The sequence below is a fragment of the Acinonyx jubatus genome, chromosome D4 (genome assembly GCF_027475565.1).
Source record: "Acinonyx jubatus isolate Ajub_Pintada_27869175 chromosome D4, VMU_Ajub_asm_v1.0, whole genome shotgun sequence".
NCBI lineage: Eukaryota > Metazoa > Chordata > Mammalia > Carnivora > Felidae > Acinonyx > Acinonyx jubatus.
Window position 1 is genome coordinate 43550878 of NC_069391.1, and position 25934 is coordinate 43576811.

The 25934-nt window shown below is 33.2% G+C and overlaps 2 protein-coding genes across 3 annotated transcripts in view; one reads left to right on the forward strand and one right to left on the reverse strand.

Moving 5' to 3' along the window:
• The window catches only part of IFT74 (intraflagellar transport 74), an 88457-nt gene that overhangs the window by 42923 nt on the left and 19600 nt on the right, over positions 1–25934 (reverse strand). For both annotated transcript variants that reach the window (XM_053205025.1, XM_015081330.3), the window contains exons 7-10: positions 19937–19996; positions 18334–18395; positions 2664–2802; positions 1229–1291 (exon numbers count right to left, since the gene is read on the reverse strand). In XM_053205025.1, coding sequence (XP_053061000.1) covers positions 1229–1291; positions 2664–2802; positions 18334–18395; positions 19937–19996 — 324 coding nt within the window. The remainder of the gene's footprint in view (positions 1–1228; positions 1292–2663; positions 2803–18333; positions 18396–19936; positions 19997–25934) is intronic.
• Positions 5322–14058, forward strand: LRRC19 (leucine rich repeat containing 19). Its single transcript, XM_015081332.3, has 5 exons — positions 5322–5440; positions 9406–9495; positions 11127–11640; positions 12297–12482; positions 12974–14058. The coding sequence occupies exons 2-5, from the start codon at positions 9415–9417 to the stop codon at positions 13300–13302; spliced, it is 1110 nt and encodes a 369-aa protein (XP_014936818.2). The 5' UTR covers positions 5322–5440; positions 9406–9414; the 3' UTR covers positions 13303–14058.

Here is a 25934-nt window from a genome sequence, read left to right on the forward strand (position 1 = left end):
GAAAGGCAGGCAAGGTTTGAGGTACAGACAGTATACTGAAGTGTAAAGGACATTAAAAGGTAGTTTACAGAAAAAGAAATACATTGGCCAATAAATATATAAAGAAATACTCAATTTCATGCATAAACAAATGAAAATCAAAACAAGATAGAAATTTTTACCCATTAAACCAGCAAAAATGGAAAAAGTGGATAATGCTTGCCATTAATGAGTGCAGGGGAAAATAGGCACTCTCATACATTGAATCTAGAAGTAGAAAATGGAACCACCTCTTTGGAAGGCAATTTGGCAACCTGACATTTTAGAAGTGTGTATCCTTTGACCCACTGCAAGAAATTTATCTTAAGACATATTTACATAACTGCATAAAATGCATGTTTTTACTGTAGCACTGTTTATAATACAAAAAAACTATAAACAACCTATTCACCTACAAGGCTATGTTATAGTTATACAATATAACACAGTGCAGTAATTTACAATAATGATTTACAACAATAATTACAATAATTTACAATAATAATTTACAATAATAGCTGAGGTGAATAGAATTCAAGAGAGAATGTTAAGTGAAAAAAAACCAAATTAAGCTGCATATGAAGTGTGAATCCCACGTGAGGTTTTCCATAACAATAAAACCAAGATAAGATTATGAGATTGTTGTAAAGATTAAACAACAATGCTGGTGATCTTTGTAAAGAGCTCAAAAAAAGCACATAGTAAACACTCAAAAAATACAAAGTACTTCTGTCTAGAAAGAGGGGATAAAACAGGCATTTTCACTTTTATCTTATTCAACTGTTTTGAATAAAAAATAATTTTTTGAATAAAAAAATTTTTCATTAAAAAACACATGTGCTTTTTAAATTAAAACTACTTTAAATAAACAAATAACAAATGCAAGCATTTACATCTTTAAAGTGATGAACTAATCTCTCTCCCTTTTCACTTTTATTAGACTCTTTCTTCACATGTCTTTAACTTACCATTAGATTTTACATGCCTCAGCAAGGCAGAATGATTCCTTTTGCACACAGTAGGTACTCAATAACTGAATCTAATTTCTTAACAAACTAGGATATTTGTGGTGATGAATGGGAAAAAAATTATACTCCTCTTAGTAAACTGCTAAATAAATATGTCCTTGAATGAGTTCCATTAATATATTTAGCTGAATTATCTTTTGTAGCTGAGTAATATAAGAACCTTTATTTGATTTTATACGTACAGCTTCCAAGCTCTCTTTTTTCATGTTCAGTGAGTCTAGTTGTTGCTGAAGTGTATCTAATTCCTAAGAAAAAGGAAAAAAGCAAATATATATGCAAGTTATATTTAGAATAATCTGTTTCTCAACATTTCAAATGTGGTTGTGGCAAATATGATTGTGGTTTTGTAAACATATTCAACTCATATCTTGCTATATGACTAGAATTTATTAACATTATTTGTATTTTTGTTAATTTCTTTCATTACTCCTAAAAACTATGCCATGATCTACCTTTAAAAATACCTTATGAGCTTGTCAAAGGTAGCTAGCCCTTTACACAGTGAATCATCATTGTGTTTCAAGAATATTAAATATCAGAAGCCTTCAAATTAATGATGTCATTGTTTAAAGTCATGATTTTTAATTTTGATTTCTTAACTATGTTTTCATATATTTTGTCTAATTTCTTTTAGAGCCAACACATAATATACATGGCTCACTCCTAGGGACAAGACTTTTGAGCTGATTACTTATTCAAAAACAGCTGTGCAAGATTAATTACATTTTCATGGTATTTTGGCATTTCTGTAATAGTCTTTTCTTCAGTGTTTCATTTTATGTTATAAATCCTGAATAAAAAGTTATAGTAAATTGTTGGTGAAGTGGGTGGATGAGTGGCTCAGCCAGTTGAGCATCTGACTCTTGATAACAGCTCAGGTCAGGATCTCACAGTTATTAGATGGAGCTAGCAGCCCCCTCTGTGCTAAGCATAGAGCTGGCTTGGGATTCTCTCTCTCTCTCCGCCTCCCCACCAAATAAATAAATGAACTTTAAAAAATAGTCAGTCAAGTCATATTTGAGAAACTGTATTCATTACTGGCATTTGTGAGGACTAATTCTCTGTGAACTGTTGGGTTAAGGGATATATAGGCATGTAAAGGCACTAACTTGCTAATCTAAGTCACCACCATAACTGAATGTTGGGAGAATTCTCAATGAGCCCTCAGCAGGCCCCCAAATTTTTACTTAAACACCATGATTAGGAAGCAAGAGATGTTCAAATCAAGGACACGGTAAAAGAGATGCTTATTAGGTGCTGCTTATTAGGCAGGAAAGAGAGTAAATATCTATATGGCTCTGGTATATGAGAGTTTTATTATTTCCATTTACAGTTCATTTAAAAAAACAAGTGTTTTCATGAATCTTTGTAACATGCAAAAGTGAAAGATGCACAGAAATGAGTAATACAGTCAGATTAGGTCATTATGCAGCATACGCTAATGAAGTTTTCTAGATCAGTGCTTCTCAAATTTAAATGTCCATAAAAATTATCTGGAGACCTTGTTAAAATATTCTTATCAGTAGATCTCCAGGATGCCAATGCTGCCCATCTTCAGACCATATTTTTATTAGCAAGACTGCTGTATGCTTGGCACAGAACAGTGATTAGTATTACCTGCAACAATTTCTCATTTGTGGTTTTCATTTCTGTGTACTTGACTTGTTTTTCAGGAGACATGTTTTTGATAATGCCATCTGCTGCTTGCTTTTCCTGTTCAACTTCTTCTTCTACACTTCTAATTTGTTTTTCCTTCCTGAAATCAAAAGCAAGCATGTAATATTCCTCTTACTATATTGAGGGGGAAAACATCAATTAATTTTTCTCAGGTCATGGTCTGAACTAAATAGGGTAAAGTTATTCAACATAGTTTGTAATCCTTATAGATGTACAAAAAATTCTATTTAGAGAACAAACTAGCAGTTGCTGGGGAGGAGAGGGTGAGGGGTGGGCAAAAATGGGTGAAGGGGAGTGGGAGATACAAAGTTTCTAGTTATGGAATGTATAAGTCATAGGGATGAAAAGTACAGCATAAGTAATATAGCCAATGGCATCGATATAGTGTTGTATGGTGATGGTAACTTGTGGTGAACGTTGCATAACATATAGAGCTGTTGAATCACTAAGTAACATTATGTGTCAAACATACTTCAATTAAAAATTAATAAGAAAATCCCTTATACATCCAAAAAACTAATTTGGTCCCATCAGCACAGATTTATTTTACGTCTTTTTCTTCTCAATCCCCAAATCCTTCTATTTCCTTAGTGTCCATTTTACTTTATTAGAAAACACAAAGATTATCACAGAAAATCCTTAAAGCCATATATATACAAGGATGTGTTTACACTTTGCCATATCCTCAAGAGAAAGAAGACAGTTAAATTTTAGAATAGTGGATTTTAAACATCTTTTGGCTATAGAATTCTTTGACCAAATGAAATCTTGTATGGTAGTTCACCATGTAAATGATATAAAGTAACACTGCTCTGACTGATCTGAGAGTAAGGAAACCTACAGTGCAATATGATTAAAAAACAATCAGAGCTTTAGAATAATAATATATTTTGCTTATCTACAGCTTTAATTAAAATTGCTGTTCTGGGGCACATGGGTGGCTCAGTCTGTTAAGCGTTCAACTCACTCTTAATTTTGGCTCAGGTCATGATTCATGGTTTGTGGGACAGAGCCCCACATTGGTCTCTGTGCTTAGAGCACGGAGCCTGCTTGGGATTCTGTCTCTGCCCCTCTCCCACTTGTGCTTCTTCTCTCTCTCTTTCTTAAAAATAAACTTAAAAAAAAATTGGTATTCCCAAAGTTATCAACTATATTTTAGCACTGCAAAATAATAAATTTATTTCCCTAAAAACATAACAGGAACATCACGAGTGTAATCATATAAAAGTAGTAGTGACTAAATTAATTATAAACAATAACCATCTTTATCATATAATCACAAGAAATACCAGTGATGTGTCACTTATTACCTAAGCAAGGTCAATTATCAATATGGTAGAGAAAAATTCTGAAAAAAATAGAAAGATGCTAGTTATCATGTAAATACTTAAAGACTGACATATAAAAAGACTACTTGAAGATAAATGTTTAGTCTCAACATCAAAATTTCTATTTTGTGTTTCAAAATATGAGTCTTCTACTATTTAATCTTTCACATGTAGATATCAACTTCTACAGTTTTCACAATCTCTCTCTAAACCCTGTAGATGCACCTATCCTCCACACCTTTTATACTCATACCCCACTACCAGAATAAAATAATCTAAACTAAGAAATTTTCCTACAAATAATATCTCATAATAACCCAATAAAAGATGAACAAAATCAGGGGTGCCTGGCTGGCTCAAGTGCAGGAGCATGCGACTCTTAATCTCAGAGTTGTGAGTTCAAACCCAACATGGGATGTAGAGATTACTTAAATAAATAAAACTTAAGAAAAAAAAATGAACAATATCAAACAACCTGGAATTTCTACTTATTTTTGTCTCACTGCTGGACAGAGTGATATCTTCACTTTGAATTTCAATTACTATAGTACAACAAATGCTGAACTGATACGGGTTTACGGGCTCACAGAACTTTCAAGCAGAAAAGGTCATCTATTGCAATCTCTTTGTTTCATAGATTAAGGATACTAGGCTCAGAGGAGTTAATCTTTTGGAACTAACTCATTCTAAATTCCATGATTATTCACTATCAATAAGGAATCTTAACCATGTTTTTGCCTGATTTATCTGTCTACTGTAGTAATATGGGAGCTCATACTATACAGTATTCTATTTCACAGATGAGAAGCTGCAGCATAAGGAAGGTAACTCATTTTCTGAAGGCCACACAATGCCAAGTGTCAGGTCTTTTGATGCTCTGAGCACTTTGCTCCTGTTATAACTTGGCAGTAAAACCACCAATGACAGTGTCATAAAAATGAGTAAATAACAAAGTTGAAACTCAGGGGAATACAAAACTTGGTGGTATCTTTTCAATTTGAATCTTTCTAAACACAAAATACCTTTAGGACTAACTTTAAATCACTCTAACAATATATCTTTTAAAGTATTCATTCTCAATATTATATACTTTAACTTGCAAAGTGAATTTGCTAATATTTAAATTTTTCAAGAGTAATTAAGAAACACAAAGGTTAAACAACGCACTTTATTTGTTACGCTAAAAAAGTCAAAGATGACTTTAAGAAATTATTCTTCTAGTCAATCTTTTGCTAAGGAAGTCTAGTTTTTTTTAATCACGTGTTCACTAGGTACAAAGGTTAAAACATAAGTGAAATGTAATCATATGACATACTTTTTTTTAATGGTGTAGAAGAAACAGTAGACTCCTTAGCACACGAATCTCAGAGACAAAAGAAAAAAGTAAAGGTAAGATCCTATATATTTATAGGTTTGGTGGTTGCTGGTGAATTAAAAAAAACATATTTAGATTTGTTAAGTCTGTACAAAAATCTTTAATAAGTGATGAAAGAGGAGAAAATATGATTATATCTTCACATGATCTACTTTAGAAATATACACCTGGGACATGGCCAAAAAACTTTCTCGAATAAAGTTATAATGCAATGCAAACTAATTTTTCTTTTTTTGGGGGAAAAAGGTTGCATCTAGCTAATCAAATATGTAAGATCTTTTTATTTTGAAATATGTTAATCACACAGCATTCTGAAAAATGACATTAACTTAAAACAAATTGAAAAGATGAAAAAAAAACCAAAACAACTGGCCGCTAATTGGTAATCACTGAAATTAGGTGTGACTATTCTCCTTGCTCAGAGGTTTTCTCTTGAAATTTTCCATTATAAAAATGTTTAAGTTTGCAAAAAAAATCTATAAAATGGTTGACTACAAAAGTGAAGTTAATCATGAACTGTTAATATCTTCAAACACATCAAATTCTGGCGTAACTAAAATATTTAATGGCAAACCTATATATACATTTTATTTAACAAAACCAACATAATTGCAGCATCTTTTTATTTCATGGTATGAAAGTCATAGGAAGTAAATAACCAAAAACTCCCAAGAAACTTATACTTGAAAATGCACTAAGGGGAACACTATTCTTTACCTATTATATACTTTTCTGTAAAGCTTTTTTTTCCTGTAAGGTAGGCTGTAAGCTAAGTCAAAAGGCACTTTATTTTGTAAATTAAAAGAAACTGTTACTCCATTTGTTCTTTATTTTTTTTATCACTAAATTCAAACCCAAGTATCATTTCAAAATAAATTTCAAATTGAGAAAAAATTCCAATGGGAGGAAAAAGGCAGTAATAGATATCTTCTTTTCACACCAATGTTTTAAATGCGGTAAAGTGACTCAAGGACAATCTGCATAATCTATCTACTGGCTAGCTATTCCACCCACCTGATTTCTTTAAGATAGCCAATAATGCTAGCAAATGTTTTTGTCTAGGGACTTCTCTACTCAGGTTGTGATGGTCAACATCCACTCCCTCTTTTATTTATTAAAAAAAATTTTTTTTTAATATTTATCTTTGAGAGAGACAGAGTACAAGCAGGGGAGGGGCAGAGAGAAAGGGAGACACAGAATCTACAGGTTTCAGGCTCTGAGCTGTCAGCACAGAGCCCGATGATGAGGAGCTAAAACCCATGAACTGCAAGATCATGACCTGAGCTCAAGTAGGACACTTAACCGACTGTGCCATCCAGGTGCCCCCACCCCTCTTTTAATCTTTCCCCTTCCAAAAGACACACAAAATATATGAAAAGCCCCACAGACTGTGTAGTCCAATCAATGCATTTCATAGCTTTAGACCTAACAATGCTTGAGATTTGCTGAACACTTTCTTATACAGAATCTACCTTAAGCTCTGCATATATATTGCTCCTAACTCTGAAATTTATCAAAAAATGGGGAAAAATCCTTTTCTAATCTTATCACCTTTAGCACACTAGAGAAAGCAATTATTAGTATGAAATAGAGGATAAAGATCATAAATTACACATTGGTTTATAGTCCTGCCTGATCTCTCCATTATATACTTTAGCTGCTTCTTTTCCACATAATTTCTTAGAATCAGCTCATTTTTTTTTTGTAGCCTATTTGCTTCCTTTAATGATCCCTATCCTACTTATTTCTGAAAAAAATAGGACTTTTCCCTTACTCACCACTACCTTACCTACATTTGCACCCTCACTAAGAACTTTGCTACCCCACTGATAAATACTGACACAAGCCATTGACAAGGCTGTACACATGTTTCTAGAGGTGGTTAAACAGGGGTAAAGTACCTTTTATGTATGAATTAGGGATCCCCTTTTGTGGACAATGTTCTGGAATAAGAGCTTGAACTCATTTCTGATTTTAAAAGAATCAGATTCTAAATCTGATTCTAAAAGAATCTGATTCTGAGTCTACATCCAGTTTGTGAAATCTAGGACAGCAGTGGCTTTTTCTAATAAATTTAACTATGGTAAAGGAGAAATAAAAGAGATATAAGTATAAACAAATCAACATACTGAAGGTAATGAGAAAGTGAACTAAAATAGACCAAAACTGAAATAACAGTAAATTCCTCATTGCTAATGAGGCAACAACAGATTTTATAACTTGAAATGAGGCTTGCTCATTCTGAATAGTTTTCTACTTCCTGCTCTGATGGAATAAACTTACCCTTTAAAATATTAAGTATCGCATTGCAAGAAATGCTATAAGATTTAAAAGACTAAATTTCAGAAAGCCAATAAGGATTATAACAGGATATATTCATATCCTCTTAAATGATCATTTGTTTGCAATATAGTTTTCTAATGCTGACTTTAAGAAAACAGATAAAAACAAGAAACATAAGGTCATGAATAAAATGACTAAATGGAAAGTAATTATTTAGCAACAAGAGTTTACTCAAATTAATGGCAATTTCCAGTTAAAGATGGCATGTTGGATGTACATGTTAACTTTGACTCCTGACCCAAACCTGACTTAAATGAAAAAAAAAAGTAATAAGGACAAAGAGAATGGAAGAGAGGGCAACAGCAATAAAACCAAGAAACTTGAAAGTTAATGGTTAAGTGGAATCTAGGAAAGCAAAATGTTTCCAAGCCAGCAGTGGGGCAAGCTGAGAAGTTGCTTGAATTATACCACAGAACCCATAAATGGCCCAGAAACTGGCAGCACCAGGTACTCTAGAACTGGAGAAGAAAGGAATAAAACATAGTTAAAATTCTTCCTCCTTGCCTCTGCCCAGCCAAGTAAAGTTCCTCTCCTACATAAGCACAAGACTGAGGCCTTTTTTTTCCCTCTGGGGAGAATACAACAAAGGGAATCTGGGCACTAAGCACAAGTGAATGCAGGAATGTTAGGCCAAAAACGGGGAGTAAGTTAAAGTTTACATACTAATTACTGAGATAAACCCCCTTTTTCACCACTCAGCTCTCAGCTCACTACCTGGCCTTATCTGTTCAGACAGTTGAAAGTCATTTTGGGAAAGCCAACCAGTCCAAGAGAAAAACAAAACAAAACAAAACAAAACAAAAAAACTAAGGATAATAACATTTAGGGATTCCCAAGAAAAAGTCCAGCAATTTCATTCTAAGTAAGGCCTAAGGAGAGACTTCTTTAAGAAGATGGAACGTTAAATATCTAATAAGTATAAACTATTTAGCGATATGTTAGGGGAGAGTTTATGTATCAATTCATAAAAAAAATAAAAAAAAAACTAAGCACATGAAAAATACAGTAATTTAGAGGAAAAAAAAGTGTACAGGAACAGGAAAGTAATCCTGTTACATGGCTCAGTCATTAACAGTATTTATATGTTCATGATAAGCCCTGAATACTCATCTAGCCAAAATTATAAGTAACTATGTTTGGAGAATGAAGAGATAAAAAGCATACATTTGATGGACTGGAGATAAAGGTAGCAAGTGTTTGAAAAAGAGCTGAAGGCTCTCAACTCCTACGGTTTTAAGTCAATGGATTATACCAACAGACAATGCCTAAAATCTAAAAAAAACAAGAAATAACAATATAAGCATATTAAACATGTACACATATGTATGTATATAAAACTTTCTTTCACGCACATTATTAAAATTTTAAAATATACAACCAGTTCTATTAAATTTCTTTCAATCAATTCAGGAACTCATCAACATTCTAAAATATATTCAAATTTCATTTGCCAGGAGCTTTCCAATTTGTTAAGATTAGAGAGCAAGGAAGAGTTCAGGGACATGTACTTGTTTTACATTTTACATATTTTAAGAAAAAATAGATTTACAAGGAGAAAAAAGGAAATCAAAATATCTTCAATCATCTCTAAAGTTCTAGTATCCTACTGAGATGAAAATACTCTCTTTTCTATCAGGTTTGCAATATGAAAACTACATGCATCACAATCTTGTTTTGGCCCCTCTCCATGCTATTGTTATCAGACGACAGCCAGTCTTCTAGAACAGTAAGTTTTTACAACCAATATTTTCAAAGGTATACTTTGTGTACATTTAGTAAAATATCCCAAGACAATAAAAGAAAAAAATCCAAGCTATCACAACCAAATGTTTAGCTGTCTATATTCAAAATCTGTGATATGTAAGCTGGATTCTAATTTGACAAAAGCAGTCTATAAATTTTTTTTTATAAATTGCAAACACATGCTTTTTATTTATTTTTTTATTTTAGACAGAGAGCACATGTTCGAGTGGTGGAAAGGGGCAGATGGGGGGGGGGAGAGGGAGAGGGAGAGGGAGAGGGAGAGAGAGAGAGAGAGAGAGAGAGAAAGAGAAACAAGTAGGCTCAATGCTCAGCCATGGAGCGAAACGTGGGACTTGATCCCACAACTCTGGCATCATGACCTGAGTCGAAATCAAGAGTCGGACACAAATGACTGAGCCACCCAGGTGCCCCCATTTTTTTTTTTTAACTTAGTTCTTTAAAAGTTTTCACTATAAAATGTGAGATTAGTTTCAGGACATAAACACCACTGTCTTGTTTTAAGTAATCTCTACTCCCAAAGTGGGGCTCAAACTCCGGGCCTGAAGATTAAGCGTCACATGCTCTACCAACTGAACCAGCCAGGCACCCCCAAACACTACTTTTTAAAATGTAGGAATTTTTTTTTTTAAATCATATATTTATGAGGAAAATTATTGTTGTTACATTATTGTTTTTAGGGAGATACTTCAATTGCAAAAATAGTCAAAATAAGAACTATTTTTTTGGCTCTATATCCAAATAAGGAAAGCACTTCTTCATGCTTCCTGGCTCTTAAATTCAATACATGGTTCAATTTCTGTTATAAAATAAACATTTTCTGGGGGCACCTGGCTGGCTCCGTCGGTAGGACATGATTCTTGATCTTGGGATCGTGAGTTCAAGCCCCATGCTGGGTACAGATATTACTTAAAAAAATTAATAAAGTATGTATTTTCATTTTTTTTGAGAGAGAACATAAGCAGGGAAGGGACAGAGAGAAAGGAAGAGAGAGAATGTTAAGCAGGTTCCATGCCCAGTGCAGAGCCCGGGACGCAGCTTGACCTGAGCCAGAGTTGAGTTGGACGTTTAACTAAGCCACCCTCGTGCCCCAATAAATATTTTCTTTTAAAGCACGAAACTTTGAGCTGTTAATTCTATAGAGTTATATCTTGAGTAATATTTCTGAATGATTTAATGATTTAATAGCCCTAGTGTTGGTAGCTCTGATTTTTAAAAACAACAAATTTTAAGTTTCATTATAAATCTGCACAAATGAAGTACTAAATAAGAGAATTATTATTTGCCATGTATTTCCACATACATAAATGGAAGTACACCCATAGTCTTTCTTTCTGTAATAACATAAAGTATATATGGTAAACTAGAAGATCTTTGCTCAATTACATGTATCAGAATTTCCTTAATCTTCAGTATTTCATCCCAATAAAGAAATAAAAGTATTTTCTTTACCTTTTTTACACTGTAACATCAAATATTAGAGAGGAAATATTTCCTAAAACTATTTTCTCCTAAATACCTAATTACCTGGATATGAAAATTTGGGAAATTCTGTTAATATTTTTCCTAATTAATTTCTGATTTTTTCTTTTTTAGGAAGTCAAATATAATTTCACTGAAATGAATTATTCGTTAATTCCAGTGGATATCAATAAAAACATTACTATACTTGATCTCAGTTATAACCAAATTTCTCTGAATGTTACAGACACAAGGGTTCTACAGACCTATTTTTTACTCACTGAACTCTATTTGATTGAGAACAATATCATTATGTTATATAATAACAGCTTTGGTAACCTCTCCAACCTAGAAATTTTAAATATGTGTACAAACTCCATCCACATAATTCAACAGGGTGCGTTCATAGGCTTAAATAAACTAAAACAGTTACATCTCTGTCAAAACAAAATATTTCAACTGAATCCTGATATATTTGTGCCTCTAAAAAACCTAACACTTCTGAATCTGCAAGGCAATTTGATAAGCTATTTTGATGTACCACGAATGTTTCATCTGGAATTAATAATTTTATATGGAAATCCATGGAACTGCTCTTGTAGTCTACTGAATTTGCAGAAATGGTTGAACACCTCAAATGTGACACTAGGTAAGCTAACATAATTTAATCAAAACCAAAATGTGATTGATTTTTTATTGTTTCAGCCGAGGAAAGTCTCTCACTTCATGTTATAAAGAAAAAGAAACTATTCCTGTTTAAGGGAAGCAGGAAGAAACAATAAAAAGTAATTGCTGAATAGATGTTCTTCCTCTGCCTTTCAGGAAAAAAAAAAAAAGAAAATTTTAAATGTTCTATATATGTGAAATGATACTATCACTTCATGTATTAAGTTTGCAGTGTGAATACATAAGAGTAATTTTTTCTAGGTATTTCCTTTTCTTAGGATATCCTGCCAGAGAGTAGATAAAAACAGGTGCCCTATTTGCTTTACTGCAAACCATGCTCTGCCTGTGATCAATTTTCACCACAATCTTAATCATACCATCTTTACTTTAATACATAAACTAAACAATAAACATATTACACTTGAACTATATTCATAAAATAACTTAATAAACAAGAATATGAATCTTTCCCTTATAGTGTTGCTAGGCAAATACAAGAGTTTCTTTCTTATAATCTTTAATGACGACAGGTCATTACCAAAAATTCTAGGTAAAAATAATTATAAAATGTTAGCTATAAAAATTTACTGATATTATTAATCTTATTTTCCGTAACAAATCTTAATTCTGATTTACCAGAAAATGAGAACATCACCACATGTGCCTACCCAGATATCCTGAAACGCTATAGTATCACAACTGTACCATACAATGCTGAATGCTACTCAAAATTTTCTCCACCTATAAATGAAGATCTTTATAACCACTCTCAGTCCATTAACAATTCAACATTTAACAGCTCTTTGAACAACTTAAAAAATTCAGGTAATGTACTGGTCTTAAATATTAATATTGGGGCAGTAGACTAAATAAACTGAATTTTAAATTTCTAGAAACAATGTAAAAGAACAATTCCTCATTTCAACAAAAGATTTACAAAATACTAGGTTTCCAAACCAGGTTCTGCCAGTTACCATCCAATGCCATAATGCAACTTATTTAACTTCTCTGAGCCTTACTTTCGACTGGTTAAGTAACAATTCTCAACAGGTATAAATCAATAATGTTTTAAGGTGAATTGATAAACAGTATCTGCAAAGATAGGTAGCTATTTTGAAAAAAAGGTATTTTCTCACCACACTATGAAATATCTTAATTTATTGTAGTCTTAGTAACTTTTGTTTAAAGAAAATTAGAATGTGTGTTTATTTCTAATACCAATACTATGGAGTTATTAGGACATGTAATTATGATTATTTTATTTTTGTCAATTTAACAAAATCTCTTTCTCTCTCTCTCTCGGTATTCCAATTAAGAACATAAACTTCTTGGAAAAAGCTGGGCTTTTCTTCTCGGTGTGGTAGTCACTGTACTGATGACTTCATTCCTCATTTTTATTGCTATCAAATGCCCAATATGGTATAATTTTCTGCTTAGTTACAATCATCATCGCCTGGAAGAGCATGAAGCAGAAACCTATGAAGATGGTTTTACTGGAAATTCAAGTTATCTTTCACAGGCCTCACATACAAACTCTGAAGAAACTACAGTAATATTTGAACAACTACATTCATTTGTAATAGACGATGATGGGTTTATTGAAGACAAATATATAGATACTCATGAATTACGTGAAGAAAATTAATTCTTTTCAATGTTTGATTCTTTAAAAATGTTATTGGCTCACTCACAGTTTAGACATAGAGATTAGGCATGTGACATACCAAACTGTGGCTAGTAATACTTTCATATTAATTACAACACATGAATATCATAAAATCATGTTTTTCTCATTGGTACTGAGCAAGTATGTGCAAATATAGTAAACGACATTATCCGGTAGCTAACAGTTACAACAGAAGCATTACTTTTCTCAGCAGTATTCAGGAGACCATACATCCTAATAAGAAAAAGACCTAAAGTAAATTAGTCATTAATTAAAATGAATTGATTCTCATATTAGCCCAGATATTTGATTCACTACATATTAAATTATATTAACATTTATTGACTGGAGTAAGTGAAAAATAAAGGTTTTGGATATGAGAAGTCAAAGTGAAGAAGCTTAAATATACAACAGACTAAGACTGATTTTATGCTCATAGAATGAATTCATGGAATTGGAAAATATTTTTTCAATGCTTCCAGAATTAGCACAATAAATTTCCTGAAAATTTAGTACTAACTTAAAGCCCAGGCACAATGTCCAAGCACAATCCCTAACAAGTTACTACTGATTTCCAAAAAAAAAAAAAAGTACCGATTTTGTCTATAAAGAAAGACCATCACCATAATGCATGGTCGTCACAAATGAACAGTATGGTGGCTTCCAAAGTGGCTATCACAAGTATCTGTGAATCCTGTTTTTAAAAATCTATTTTTTTCCCTCTTAGGAGAACTCTATTCAAATGAATTTGGCTGGACGTGAGAAATTTCCAATGGTCCAGGCACAGCTGTTTGGGATCCTGTAGATGGAGCAATGTTTCCCAAATTGTTTTACAGAATATTAATTTCCAGAAAAATGCCCAGAAATATTTATAAGGGAGAAAAAGGTACATGGACAAATCACTACAGAATTCCTATAGGAAATACTGAGTTTAAACAAAGTGAAACAAGATTCTTTGTCATATGACTTATTTGAAACTCTACTAAGCTAAAGTACTCTGCTCTTCAAGAACCAAGTTTTAAGAATTTTCCAAACTTACTTGACAACAAAACCCTTTATTTGAAGTATGCCCATAAAGAGTTCATAGCACATTAATGGTCCAAAAAATGTAGTTTGGACAACAATGGCCTTAAACTATTATAGGAAGGGTCTGAAGTTAATTATTTACTAATTCTTATTATTTACTAATTCAGTTGGCTGCAATCATAATTTAACAACTTAATGCAAACAGTGGCATTAAAAGCTGTAAAAAACAATCCATCATTTTTACCTTCCATATGGGTGGAAATTAAGTGTATTTATCTATATCTTTTAGAGAAGAGAATATCTCTAAAACACTAAAATAAAATACATTTATAGATGAAATAATACAATATCTTTAGAACTTCTTCATCGTAATACAGGGAAGGCAGTAGTGAGTGCCTAGGGGTCTGTATGGAGCAGGAATGGATATGAGCTGATGGAGCTGGGAGATGGGAACATAAGCGTTTAATACACTGTTTTATTTTTGTGTCATTTCTCAAAATGCCTATGCACCTAATAGTTTCTTAGAAGAAAGAAACTAAAAATAATGTAGATATGTGTTATATTCTGCAGAATAGCCATTATACCAATAGTAAATTCAGCTCAAATGTCTAATGAGGAAAATAAAAACTGTTAAGGATGATATATATATGCCCTGTCAAATAGAACTCACTTATTTATAATGTATATTTGTCTGTGTTTATAGAAACATGTTTTCAATAAAGGACATAAATGTTTTACATGTAAAATTTCTTACTAGATAATATCATTTATACTTTATTGTTTTAAATCTCAATGGAAATAATTATGGAAACAAAATGCACCTTTTTTTTTTAAATTTTTTAAATTTTTTTAAATTTACATCCAAATTAGTTAGCATATAGTGCAACAATGATTTCAGGAATAGATTCCTTAGTGCCCCTTACCCCCATCTTCCCTCCCACAACCCCTCCAGTAACCCTCAGTTTGTTCTCCATATTTATGAGTCTCTTCTGTTTTATCCCCCTTCCCGTTTTTATATTATTTTTGTTTCCCTTCCCTTATGTTCATCTGTTTTGTCTCTTAAATTCCTCAAATGAGTGAAGTCATGGTATTTGTCTTTCTCTGACTAATTTCACTTAGCATAATACCCTCCAGTTCCATCCACGTAGTTGCAAATGGCAAGATTTCATTCTTTTTGATTGCCAAGTAATACTCCATTGTATATACATACCACATCTTCTTTATCCATTCATCCATCAATGGACATTTGGGCTCTTTCCATACTTTGGCTATTGTTGATAGTGCTGCTATAAACATGGGGGTGCATGTGTCCCTTAGAAACAGCACACCTGTATCCCGTGGATCAATTACTGGGTCGTAGGGTAGTTCTATTTTTAGTTTTTTGAGGAACCTCCATACTGTTTTCCAGAGTGGCTGCACCAGGTTGCATTCCCAAAAATGCACCTTTTTCTAAAAAGCTATTATTTTACCAAAATATCATTTCCTAAGAGGCAAATATTAATACTGAAAAAAATGTAGTAAAATGAAATACTACATGAGCAAACTACATCTATTTTCTTAAAACTCTTACAATTGAATACTGGCATGCAAAACTAAATTTTTTTTTTTTGGCATGCATAACTAAATTAAAACCAAGTTTCTTAATGCTGTAGTAATATATTAAGGCTGCATAATATAACTAACTTATTATGAATAGGTGTTACATAATAAACCAGATGGTTTAGTCACCACACTAAATCACTAAATGGTAGTACTATAAAAGAGAATGAAAAAAAGTTTTTAGACTTGCCTTCTCAAGGTATGAAATTACTTGTTCCCTTTGAATGTGGTCAAGATACAGCCTTGTGTTATTGAGATGTTGACCATCTGATTAACACATGAAGTAAGTCTATCCCTCTGCATATAAAAGTAAACTTCTTGAAGGTAACTTTTGTTCTTAATTTAATTTTCTGCTTAACAGGGTCAGGAGAACCAATTTCACTCAGCCTCAATTACAAACTGCCAATATTAAGTTTGAAAGTTCTCACATTTCAGGACAAACTACCATATTTTGAGAACTTTTTCCTCAACTAAATGAACCTAATAGACATAAAGCCTGTGGCATTCTTAAATTTATAATCTGTGAGTTATCTTTCTGGATGAAATATCTATAAAACATGTACATACAATATATACAAATCTGACTTGAATATTATACAACTGCAGATAAATGAGGAAATAAATGAGGACCTAAATGTTCTAGACTCTAAAGGTTCTAAATTCTATAAAAAACACTTTATATAGTTTTTTTTATCAAAGTCCGTTATAAAATATAAATGGACTACAGTTTATTATTTATTCCTTAGGTACCTAGGAGAGTATTTTATGTATGGTAAGTGATAAATACTTGCTAAATGGTTTAAAACCAGAACAAAAACAACAGTAAAAAAGAAAATTTTCTAGTAACAACCTGGTCACCATAAATATGGAATTTGCTTTGTAAATGGGAAGGGACTTCCAGGATTTGTAATTTCTAAGGCACACTTTATAACAGCATCAAACGATAGATTGATGCTTTGTTTTTAATCAACAGAAAAATTATATTTATCTTCCAAATGTTTTAAAATTACCTGTAAACATCCTATTCTTTATCAAATATTTACTCTATGTGCATAAGTAATAGGACAGTATATGTGGTGTTACAGAATTTCAGTAATTACGGTTACTTATTATCCTCGCTCTCAAAGAGATTAATACTGATAAAATTCTGAGACAAAATATGTATGGGGTGTGTGTATAATAATAGCTTATCTTTTTATGTTTGCATTGCCTTAGTATTTAATTAAGGCTAAAAATCAAGGAAGAATAATTATGTTAACTGCTGTTATCTGAATATTTATGTCACTCCAAAATTTGTGTTGAAATCCTAACCCCCAAAGGTATTAGTAGGTGCAGTCTTTGTGTACTGACTAGGTAATGAGGCTGAAGCCCTCATGAATAGGATCAGCACGCTTATAAAAGAGATCCCACAGACCCCCTCTACCTTGGGAGGATACAGCAAGAAAATGCCTGGTATGAACCATGAAGAGGGCCTTCACCAGAATGGGACCATGCTGGTGCCTTGAGCTTGGTCTTGTCAGCCTCTAGAACTGTGAGCAACAAATTCTGGTTGTTTATAAAATACTAAGTTTATGGTATTTTGTTATAGCATCCCAAACGGACTAAGATAACCACATCACATCTTTGTAGACATTGCTGTCACTGCCACATGTTCTTTAAACATGTTATATATAAAGATCCATATATAGATATAGATATATATATGCATTAATATAACTATTAATTATAAACTAATAATTGAATAATGAAATAATATAAATAGCCCACTAATAATGTCCCTTTTATTAGGCTGGGACTTAAATATCAAAATTCAAAATAGTTAAAAAGCTCAGGTTAAAATTACAAGTGGTAGGGGCACCTGGGTGCTCAGCTGGTTGAACATCTGACTCTTGATATTGGCTCAGGTCGTGCTCTCGCAGTTCCTGAGACCAAGCCTGAGTGAGGCTCTGCGCTGACACAGCAGAGCCTGCTTGGGATTCTCTCTCTCTCTCTCTCTCTCTCTCTCTCTGCCCCTCCCCTGTTCATGTCCTCTTTCAAAATAAATAAACCTTAAAAAAATTAAAAATAAAATAAAATTAATAAAATTAAAAGTGGCAGAGATGGAGATGTTCTCATCCATCTTAGATTTTAAAGTACTTAAAACAGAAATTGTATTTATCTAATCTATGTAGTTATTTTATTTATACAGGATTTGGCTTCTTAGTGGTAAATGAAGATAACAAATATATAAACAATAAAATCTGTTTTGCAAATATTCAAATTTTTAAAATAAAAAAAGTAACAGAGGAAAACGAGAAAATTTATAAGGAAATAAAGGACTCCAAAGTTAAATTGCCTAATACAGTTCACTTGTAAATGTTTGATTTCCACATGTATTGTACTTACGCTTGTCTTTCAGTAAATATGATATCCATACTTTGTGTTTCTCGATCATTTTGAGCTTTAAGCTGAATAAAGAGTTAACACAGAAGTTAGTGATAAAAATTACCATTCAACTGAGCTACTTCTTTAAAAGGTATGCTGGTCATAAACAATTTGAGAGATTATCATAATCCTAACGCCACTGTCAAAGTTTAAAAAAAAAAAAATACAGTACTTATTTCACTGAACGAACTACAACCCCTGGAAAAGGAAGTCTTTTTCACAGGCATTGTAATCTCAAACCAAAAATATTCACTGTTCTTTAGTGATCTATCAAATAATCCAACGTAAACTTAATTTATGTAAACAGAATCTAATATTTATTGGCTGTTCAACAGTTGATTAGTAATATGCTGAATTAAGGGCCAACGCAAGTTTTATTCTTAAATTATTCAGAATTTTACCCTGAGTACTCCTATGTGACTCTACCTGTGCATATTCAGCCTAGAATTTTGACCTATCCCAAACAACTGACAAAACACATAAAGAGGTTTTCACATTTTACATTTGGCATGAAAAATAAACTTTTAGTGGCGCCCAGCTGGCTTAGTGGGTAGAGTGCATGACTCTTCATCTTGGGGTTTTGAGTTCAAGGCCCACACTGGGTGCAGAGATTACTCAAAAATAAAATCCAATATATATAGGATTATACATAGATTTATATAAATCTATATAAATATAAATATATCTGTATATATATATTTAAGTTGGGAATTTTCCTGTGTTCTAAAGTTAAGACTAATTTCACGAAATTATCATGTTTTTAGAACTCTAATTTAGAAAGTCATTTTATAAATTCTATGCTTTCACAGAATAGTCTGACTGTATAAGCTCTAAGCCATATTATAAACTATATAAAAGTTATATAAAGAAATTATAAGTTATATAAACTATAAGCTATATGTATGTTAGTTTCTCCTAAATGTTTATAATCAAAATAAGTTAGCTTCTATCCTTTTGTCGTCTACCAAAGAATCTAAGAACACTGAACACAAAGTATCATTTATCAATCAAAAAGTAGTATTATGTCTGGCATTACATAATTATTGACTTTTCTCTCTTTCTTATAAAACTTTGTAAAAGTGCAACTGTATTTCCAGTGAGTAGTCAGTTCCTTTTGTGCAAATACTGAACCAAAAGTATTGCAAACTAATTTATATGTAAGGAAATATAGACAAGACTCCCTAACTAACGCTGTGTGTGAGACCAATTCAAACATGGCCTTGTAGAAAGATAATAAAGCATCTACTAGGGAGATATGACCAATAGGAAGAAATTTAAAAAGAGCAACTAAGGGGCCACTGGCTGGCTCAGTTGGTAAAGCATGCAACTCTTGACCTTGGTGTTGTGAGTTGGACCCCACACTGGGTATCGAGATTACTTTAAAATCTTTAATGGAAAAAAATGCAACTAAGGGAAGTCAACTATAATAGAAATATTTATGATCAAAGTAATACCTATCTGTAAAGTGTGTAAGGTTTTATCAAACTATTTCTAGATATAAATGCTTTGTTTTGGGTGGTATGATCTATGTAAATCTATTACTTATACTTTTAAATTTTCTTACCATGTTGTAATCATTCATTACTTCTTCCATTTCAGTATTGGTATTAAGTTTATCTACCAACTAAAAACAAAGATACAAAAAAAAACATTGTTAGTCTTCATAAATTTTCTCTATAATTCATAAATAGGTATTCAATCTTAAAACAATGAGTAGTCATTTAATTATTATTACTTCTAAATATTTTATCTTTTTTAATTTTATTATTATTTTTAATTTTATTTAAATCCAAGCCAGTTAACATATAGTGTAGTAATGGTTTCAGGAGCAGAATTTAGTGATTCATCACTTAAATATAATTCCCAGTGCTCATCCCAAAAAGTGCCCTCCTAATGCTCATCACCCATTTAGTCCATCCCTCCAGCCAACACCCCTCCAACAACCCTCAGTTTGTTCTCTGTATTTAAGAGTTTCTTATGACGTGCCTCCCTCTCTGTTTTTATCTTATTTTTCCTTCCTTTCCCCTATGTTCTATCTATTGTTTCTTAAATCCTACATATGAATGAAATCATATGATATTTATCTTTCTCTGACTGACTTATGTCGCTTTGCATAATACACTCTAGTTCTATCTATGTTGTTGCAAATGGCATGATTTCATTCTTTTTAAAAAAAATTTTTTTTTATTTAAGAAAAAAATTTTTTTTTTAACGTTTATTTATTTTTGAGACAGAGAGAAACAGAGCATGAGTGGGGGAGGGTCAGAGAGGGAGGGAGACACAGAATCCGAAACAGGCTCCAGGCTCTGAGCGGTCAGCACAGAGCATGACGCGGGGCTTGAACTCACGGACCGTGAGATCATGACCTGAGCCGAAGTCGGATGCTTAACCGACTGAGCCACCCAGGCGCCCCTAAAAAATTTTTTAATGTTTTATTTTATTTTTGAGAGACAGAGAGAGAGAGTGTGTGTGAGTGGGCAAGGACAGAGAGAGAGGGAGACACAGAGTCCGAAGCAGGCTGCAAACTCTGAGCTGTCAGCACAGAGCCCAATGTGGGGCTCGATCTCATGAACCACGAGATCATGACCTGAGCTGAAGTCCAATGCTTAACTGACTGAGCCACCCGGATGCCCCATGATTTCATTCTTTTTGATCTCTAAATAATACTCCATTGCATATATATATCACATCTTCTTTATCCATTTGTCAGTCAATGGACATTTGGGCTCTTTCCATAATTTGGCTACTGTTTATAGTGTATTTTATCTTCTAAGATAAAAACAAATATTGAGCTACCTAAGTATACACTATGCATTTGGCCAGTCACATTTTTAGGGTGGCAAAGTGAGCTTTGCCTGCTTTGAAAAGATGTTTCACTTTAAAAGGAGTGTCTAAAGAAGACAAAAAGTTTGGGGAATGTCGGTCACTCTCTTTTCTGCAGCAGAGAGCCTATTAACAGATTTACAAATTTATACCAGTGAGAATACAAAATGATTTTCTTGGTCTTCTAAAAATTAAAAACAACAACAACAACAACAACAACAAAAGCCAACAAGGTAAGGCACAAACACAACACCAGGTAAGCTTCCTTCAAAAAGTTAGGCAATGATAGCAATTGCTAACATATTTGCCTTCCACCAAACATTGTTCTGGACCCATTATATGTATCACTTAATTTTAACAATTACTCTCTAAAGTAGATATTATCCGCATTTTTCAGATAAAGAAATTTATTTTTTTTAATTTTTTTATGAAATTTACTGTCAAATTGGTTTCCATACAACACCCAGTGCTCATCCCAAAAAATGCCCTCTTCAATACCCATCTCCCACCCCCCGTCAACCCTCAGTTTGTTCTCAGTTTTTAAGAGTCTCTTATGCTTTGGTTCTCTCCCACTCTAACCTCTTTTTTTTTTTTTTCCTTCCCCTCCCCCATGGGTTTCTGTTAAGTTTCTCAGGATCCACATAAGAGTGAAAACATATGGTATCTGTCTTTCTCTGTATGGCTTATTTCACTTAGCATCACACTCTCCAGTTCCATCCATGTTGCTACAAAGGGCCATATTTCATTCTTTCTCATTGCCACGTAGTCCTCCATTGTGTATATAAACCACAATTTCTTTATTCATTCATCAGTTGATGGACATTTAGGCTCTTTCCATAAGAGAAAGGCTATTGTTGAGAGTGCTGCTATAAACATTGGGGTACAAGTGCCCCTATGCAACAGTACTCCTGTATTCCCTGGGTAAATTCCTAGCAGTGCTACTGCTGGGTCATAGGGTAGGTCTATTTTTAATTTTTTGAGGAAACTCCATGCTGTTTTCCAGAGTGGCTGCATCAGTTTCCATTCCCACCAACAGTGCAAGAGGGTTCCCGTTTCTCCACATCCTCTCCAGCATCTATAGTCTCCTGATTGGTTCATTTTGGCCACTCTGACTGGCGTGAGGTGATATCTGAGTGTGGTTTTGATTTGTATTTCCCTGATGAGGAGTGATGTTGAGCATCTTTTCATGTGCCTGTTGGCCTTCCGGATGTCTTCTTTACAGAAGTGTCTATTCATGTTTTCTGCCCATTTCTTCACTGGGTTATTTGTTTTTCGGGTGTGGAGTTTGGTGAGCTCTTTATAGATTTTGGATACTAGCCCTTTGTCCGATATGTCATTTGCAAATATCTTTTCCCATTCTGTCGGTTGCCTTTTAGTTTTGTTGGTTGTTTCCTTTGCTGTGCAGAAGCTTTTTATCTTCATAAGGTCCCAGTAATTCATTTTCGCTTTTAATTCCCTTGCCTTTGGGGATGTGTCAAGTAAGAAATTGCTACGACTGATGTCAGAGAGGTCTTTCTCCTCTAGGGTTTTGATGGTTTCTTGTCTCACATTCAGGTCCTTTATCCATTTTGAGTTTATTTTTGTGAATGGTGTGAGAAAGTGGTCTAGTTTCAACCTTCTGCATGTTGCTGTCCAGTTCTCCCAGCACCATTTGTTAAAGAGACTGTCTTTTTTCCATTGGATATTCTTTCCTGCTTTGTCAAAGATTAGTTGGCCATACTTTTGTGGGTCTAGTTCTGGGGTTTCTATTCTATTCCATTGGTCTATGTGTCTGTGTTTGTGCCAATACCATGCTGTCTTGATAATTACAGCTTTGTAGTAGAGGCTAAAGTCTGGGATTGTGATGCCTCCTGCTTTGGTCTTCTTCTTCAAAATTACTTTGGTATTCAGGGCCTTTTGTGGTTCCATACAAATTTTAGGATTGCTTGTTCTAGCTTCGAGAAGAATGCTGGTGCAATTTTGATTGGGATTTCATTGAATGTGTAGATAGCTTTGGGTAGTATTGATATTTTGACAATATTTATTCTTCCAACCCATGAGCACGGAATGTTTTTCCATTTCTTTATATCTTCTTCAATTTCCTTCATAAGCTTTCTATAGTTTTCAGCATACAGATCTTTTACATCTTTGGTTAGATTTATTCCTAGGTATTTTATGCTTCTTGGTGCAATTGTGAATGGGATCAGTTTCTTTATTTGTCTTTCTGTTGCTTCATTATTAGTGTATAAGAATGCAACTGATTTCTGTACATGGATTTTGTATCCTGTGACTTTGCTGAATTCATGTATCAGTTCTAGCAGACTTTTGGTGGAGTCTATCGGATTTTCGATGTATAATATCGTGTCATCTGCAAAAAGTGAAAGCTTAACTTCATCTTTGCCAATTTTGATGCCTTTGATTTCCTTTTGTCGTCTGATTGCTGATGCGAGAACTTCCAACATTATGTTAAACAACAGTGGTGAAGAGTGGACATCTCTGTCGTGTTCCTGATCTCAGGGAAAAAGCTCTCAGTTTTTCCCCACTGAGGATGATGTTAGCTGTGGGCTTTTCATAAATGGCTTTCATGATATTTAAGTATGTTCCTTCTATCCCGACTTTCTTGAAAGTGTTTATTAAGAAAGGATGCTGAATTTTGTCAAATGCTTTTTCTGCATCGATTGACAGGATCATATGGTTCTTATCTTTTATTAATGTGATGTATCACATTGATTGATTTGTGAATGTTGAACCAGCCCTGCATCCCAGGAATGAATCCCACTTGATCATGGTGAATAATTCTTTTTATATGCTGTTGAATTTGATTTGCTAGTATCTTATTGAGAGTTTTTGCATCCATATTCATCAGGGATATTGGCCTGTAGTTCTCTTTTTTTACTGGGTCTCTATCTGGTTTAGGAATCAAAGTAATACTAGCTTCATAGAATGAGTCTGGAAGTTTTCCTTCCCTTTCTATTTTTTGGAATAGCTTGAGAAGGATAGGTATTATCTCTGCTTTAAACGTCTGGTAGAACTCCCCTGGGAAGCCATCTGGTCCTGGACTCTTATTTGTTGGGAGATTTTTGATAACTGATTCAATTTCTTCACTGATTATGGGTCTGTTCTGTTCAAGCTTTCTATTTCCTCCTGATTGAGTTTTGGAAGAGTGTGGGTGTTTAGGAATTTGTCCATTTCTTCCAGGTTGTCCAATTTGTTGGCATATAATTTTTCATAGTATTCCCTGATAACTGCTTGTATTTCTGAGGGATTGGTTGTAATAATCCCATTTTCATTCATAATTTTATCTATTTGGGTCATCTCCCTTTTCTTTTTGAGAAACCTGGCTAGAGGTTTATCAATTTTGTTTATTTTTTCAAAAAACCAACTCTTGGTTTCGTTGATCTGCTCTACAGTTTTTTTAGATTCTATATTGTTTATTCCTGCTGTGATCTTTCTTCTTCTGCTGGTTTTGGGGTGTCTTTGCTGCTCTGTTTCTATTTCCTTTAGGTGTGCTGTTAGATTTTGTATTTGGGATTTTTCTTGTTTCTTGAGATAGGCCTGGATTGCAATGTATTTTCCTCTCAGGACTGCCTTCGCTGCATCCCAAAGCGTTTGGATTGTTGTATTTTCATTTTCGTTTGTTTCCATATATTTCTTAATTTCTTCTCTACTTGCCTGGTTGACCCATTCATTCTTTAGTAGGGTGTTCTTTAACCTCCATGCTTTTGAAGGTTTTCCAGACTTTTTCCTGTGGTTGATTTCAAGCTTCATCGCATTGTGGTCTGAAAGTATGCATGGTAGGATCTCAATTCTTGTATATTTATGAAGGTCTGTTTTGTGACCCAGTATGTGATCTATCTTGGAGAATGTTCCATGTGCACTTGAGAAGAAAGTATATTCTGTTGCTTTGGGATGCATAGTTCTAAATATAGCATATAAAGAAATTCAGCAAGTTGTGGAACCAGAATTTGAATAGGAAGGCTACTTGGGAATGCAAGCTGATGCAGCCATTCTGGAAAACAGTACTCAAAAAACTAAAAATAGAACTACCCTACCACCCAGCAATTGAACTACTAGGCATTTATACAAGGGATACAGGTTTGCTGTTTCGAAGGGACACATGCACCACCATGTTTACAGCAGCACTATCAACAATAGCCAAAGCATGGAAAGAACCCAAATGTCCATCAATGGATGAATGGATGAATAGGAAGGCTATTAAAAGCAAATTATTTGGGTATAATTTTTTCTGAAACACCAAGCTTTATTAATGTACTATGTATTAGTTTATAGAATATTTCACTTCTGATATGAATAGTAAGTACTAATAAACCCTAACATTGGAGATCTTACTATATGTTAGATATCAGCTAAATGTTTTCCCTGTATCAGTTGTTAGGTCATTATACCTGCAAACAACATATTTCACACATTATTAATATCTTTACATAAGTAATTTACCTAATGCATTCCAGTACAGCTAAATGATTTTATCTAATGTCATTTCATATTTTATAAAAAACTTCCTCATATTTAGAACAAAACATTTACTAAAAAAAAAATCTGTATTGAATACTAGGCTCTACAAAATGTTCATTATGGATTATACAGTTAAACAGATTTGAGAAGTACAGTATTCCATAAGCAGCAAAATTTGTTTATAAGTACAATATAACAATATCAAGTAGGTATAGCATAATTTACCCAACCATTATGATAGAATGTTTTTTGTTTTATGTAACACTATTTTTTAACAGAAGTGA

Excerpts from the sequence above, each read along its gene's own strand:
- LRRC19 (XM_015081332.3), top strand. The coding sequence starts at position 9,415 with ATGAAAACTACATGCATCACAATCTTGTTTTGGCCCCTCTCCATGCTA. Across the intron at positions 9,496-11,126 it reads ACAGCCAGTCTTCTAGAACA|GAAGTCAAATATAATTTCAC; the intron begins GTAAGTTTTTAC and ends TTTCTTTTTTAG. Across the intron at positions 11,641-12,296 it reads CACCTCAAATGTGACACTAG|AAAATGAGAACATCACCACA; the intron begins GTAAGCTAACAT and ends CTGATTTACCAG.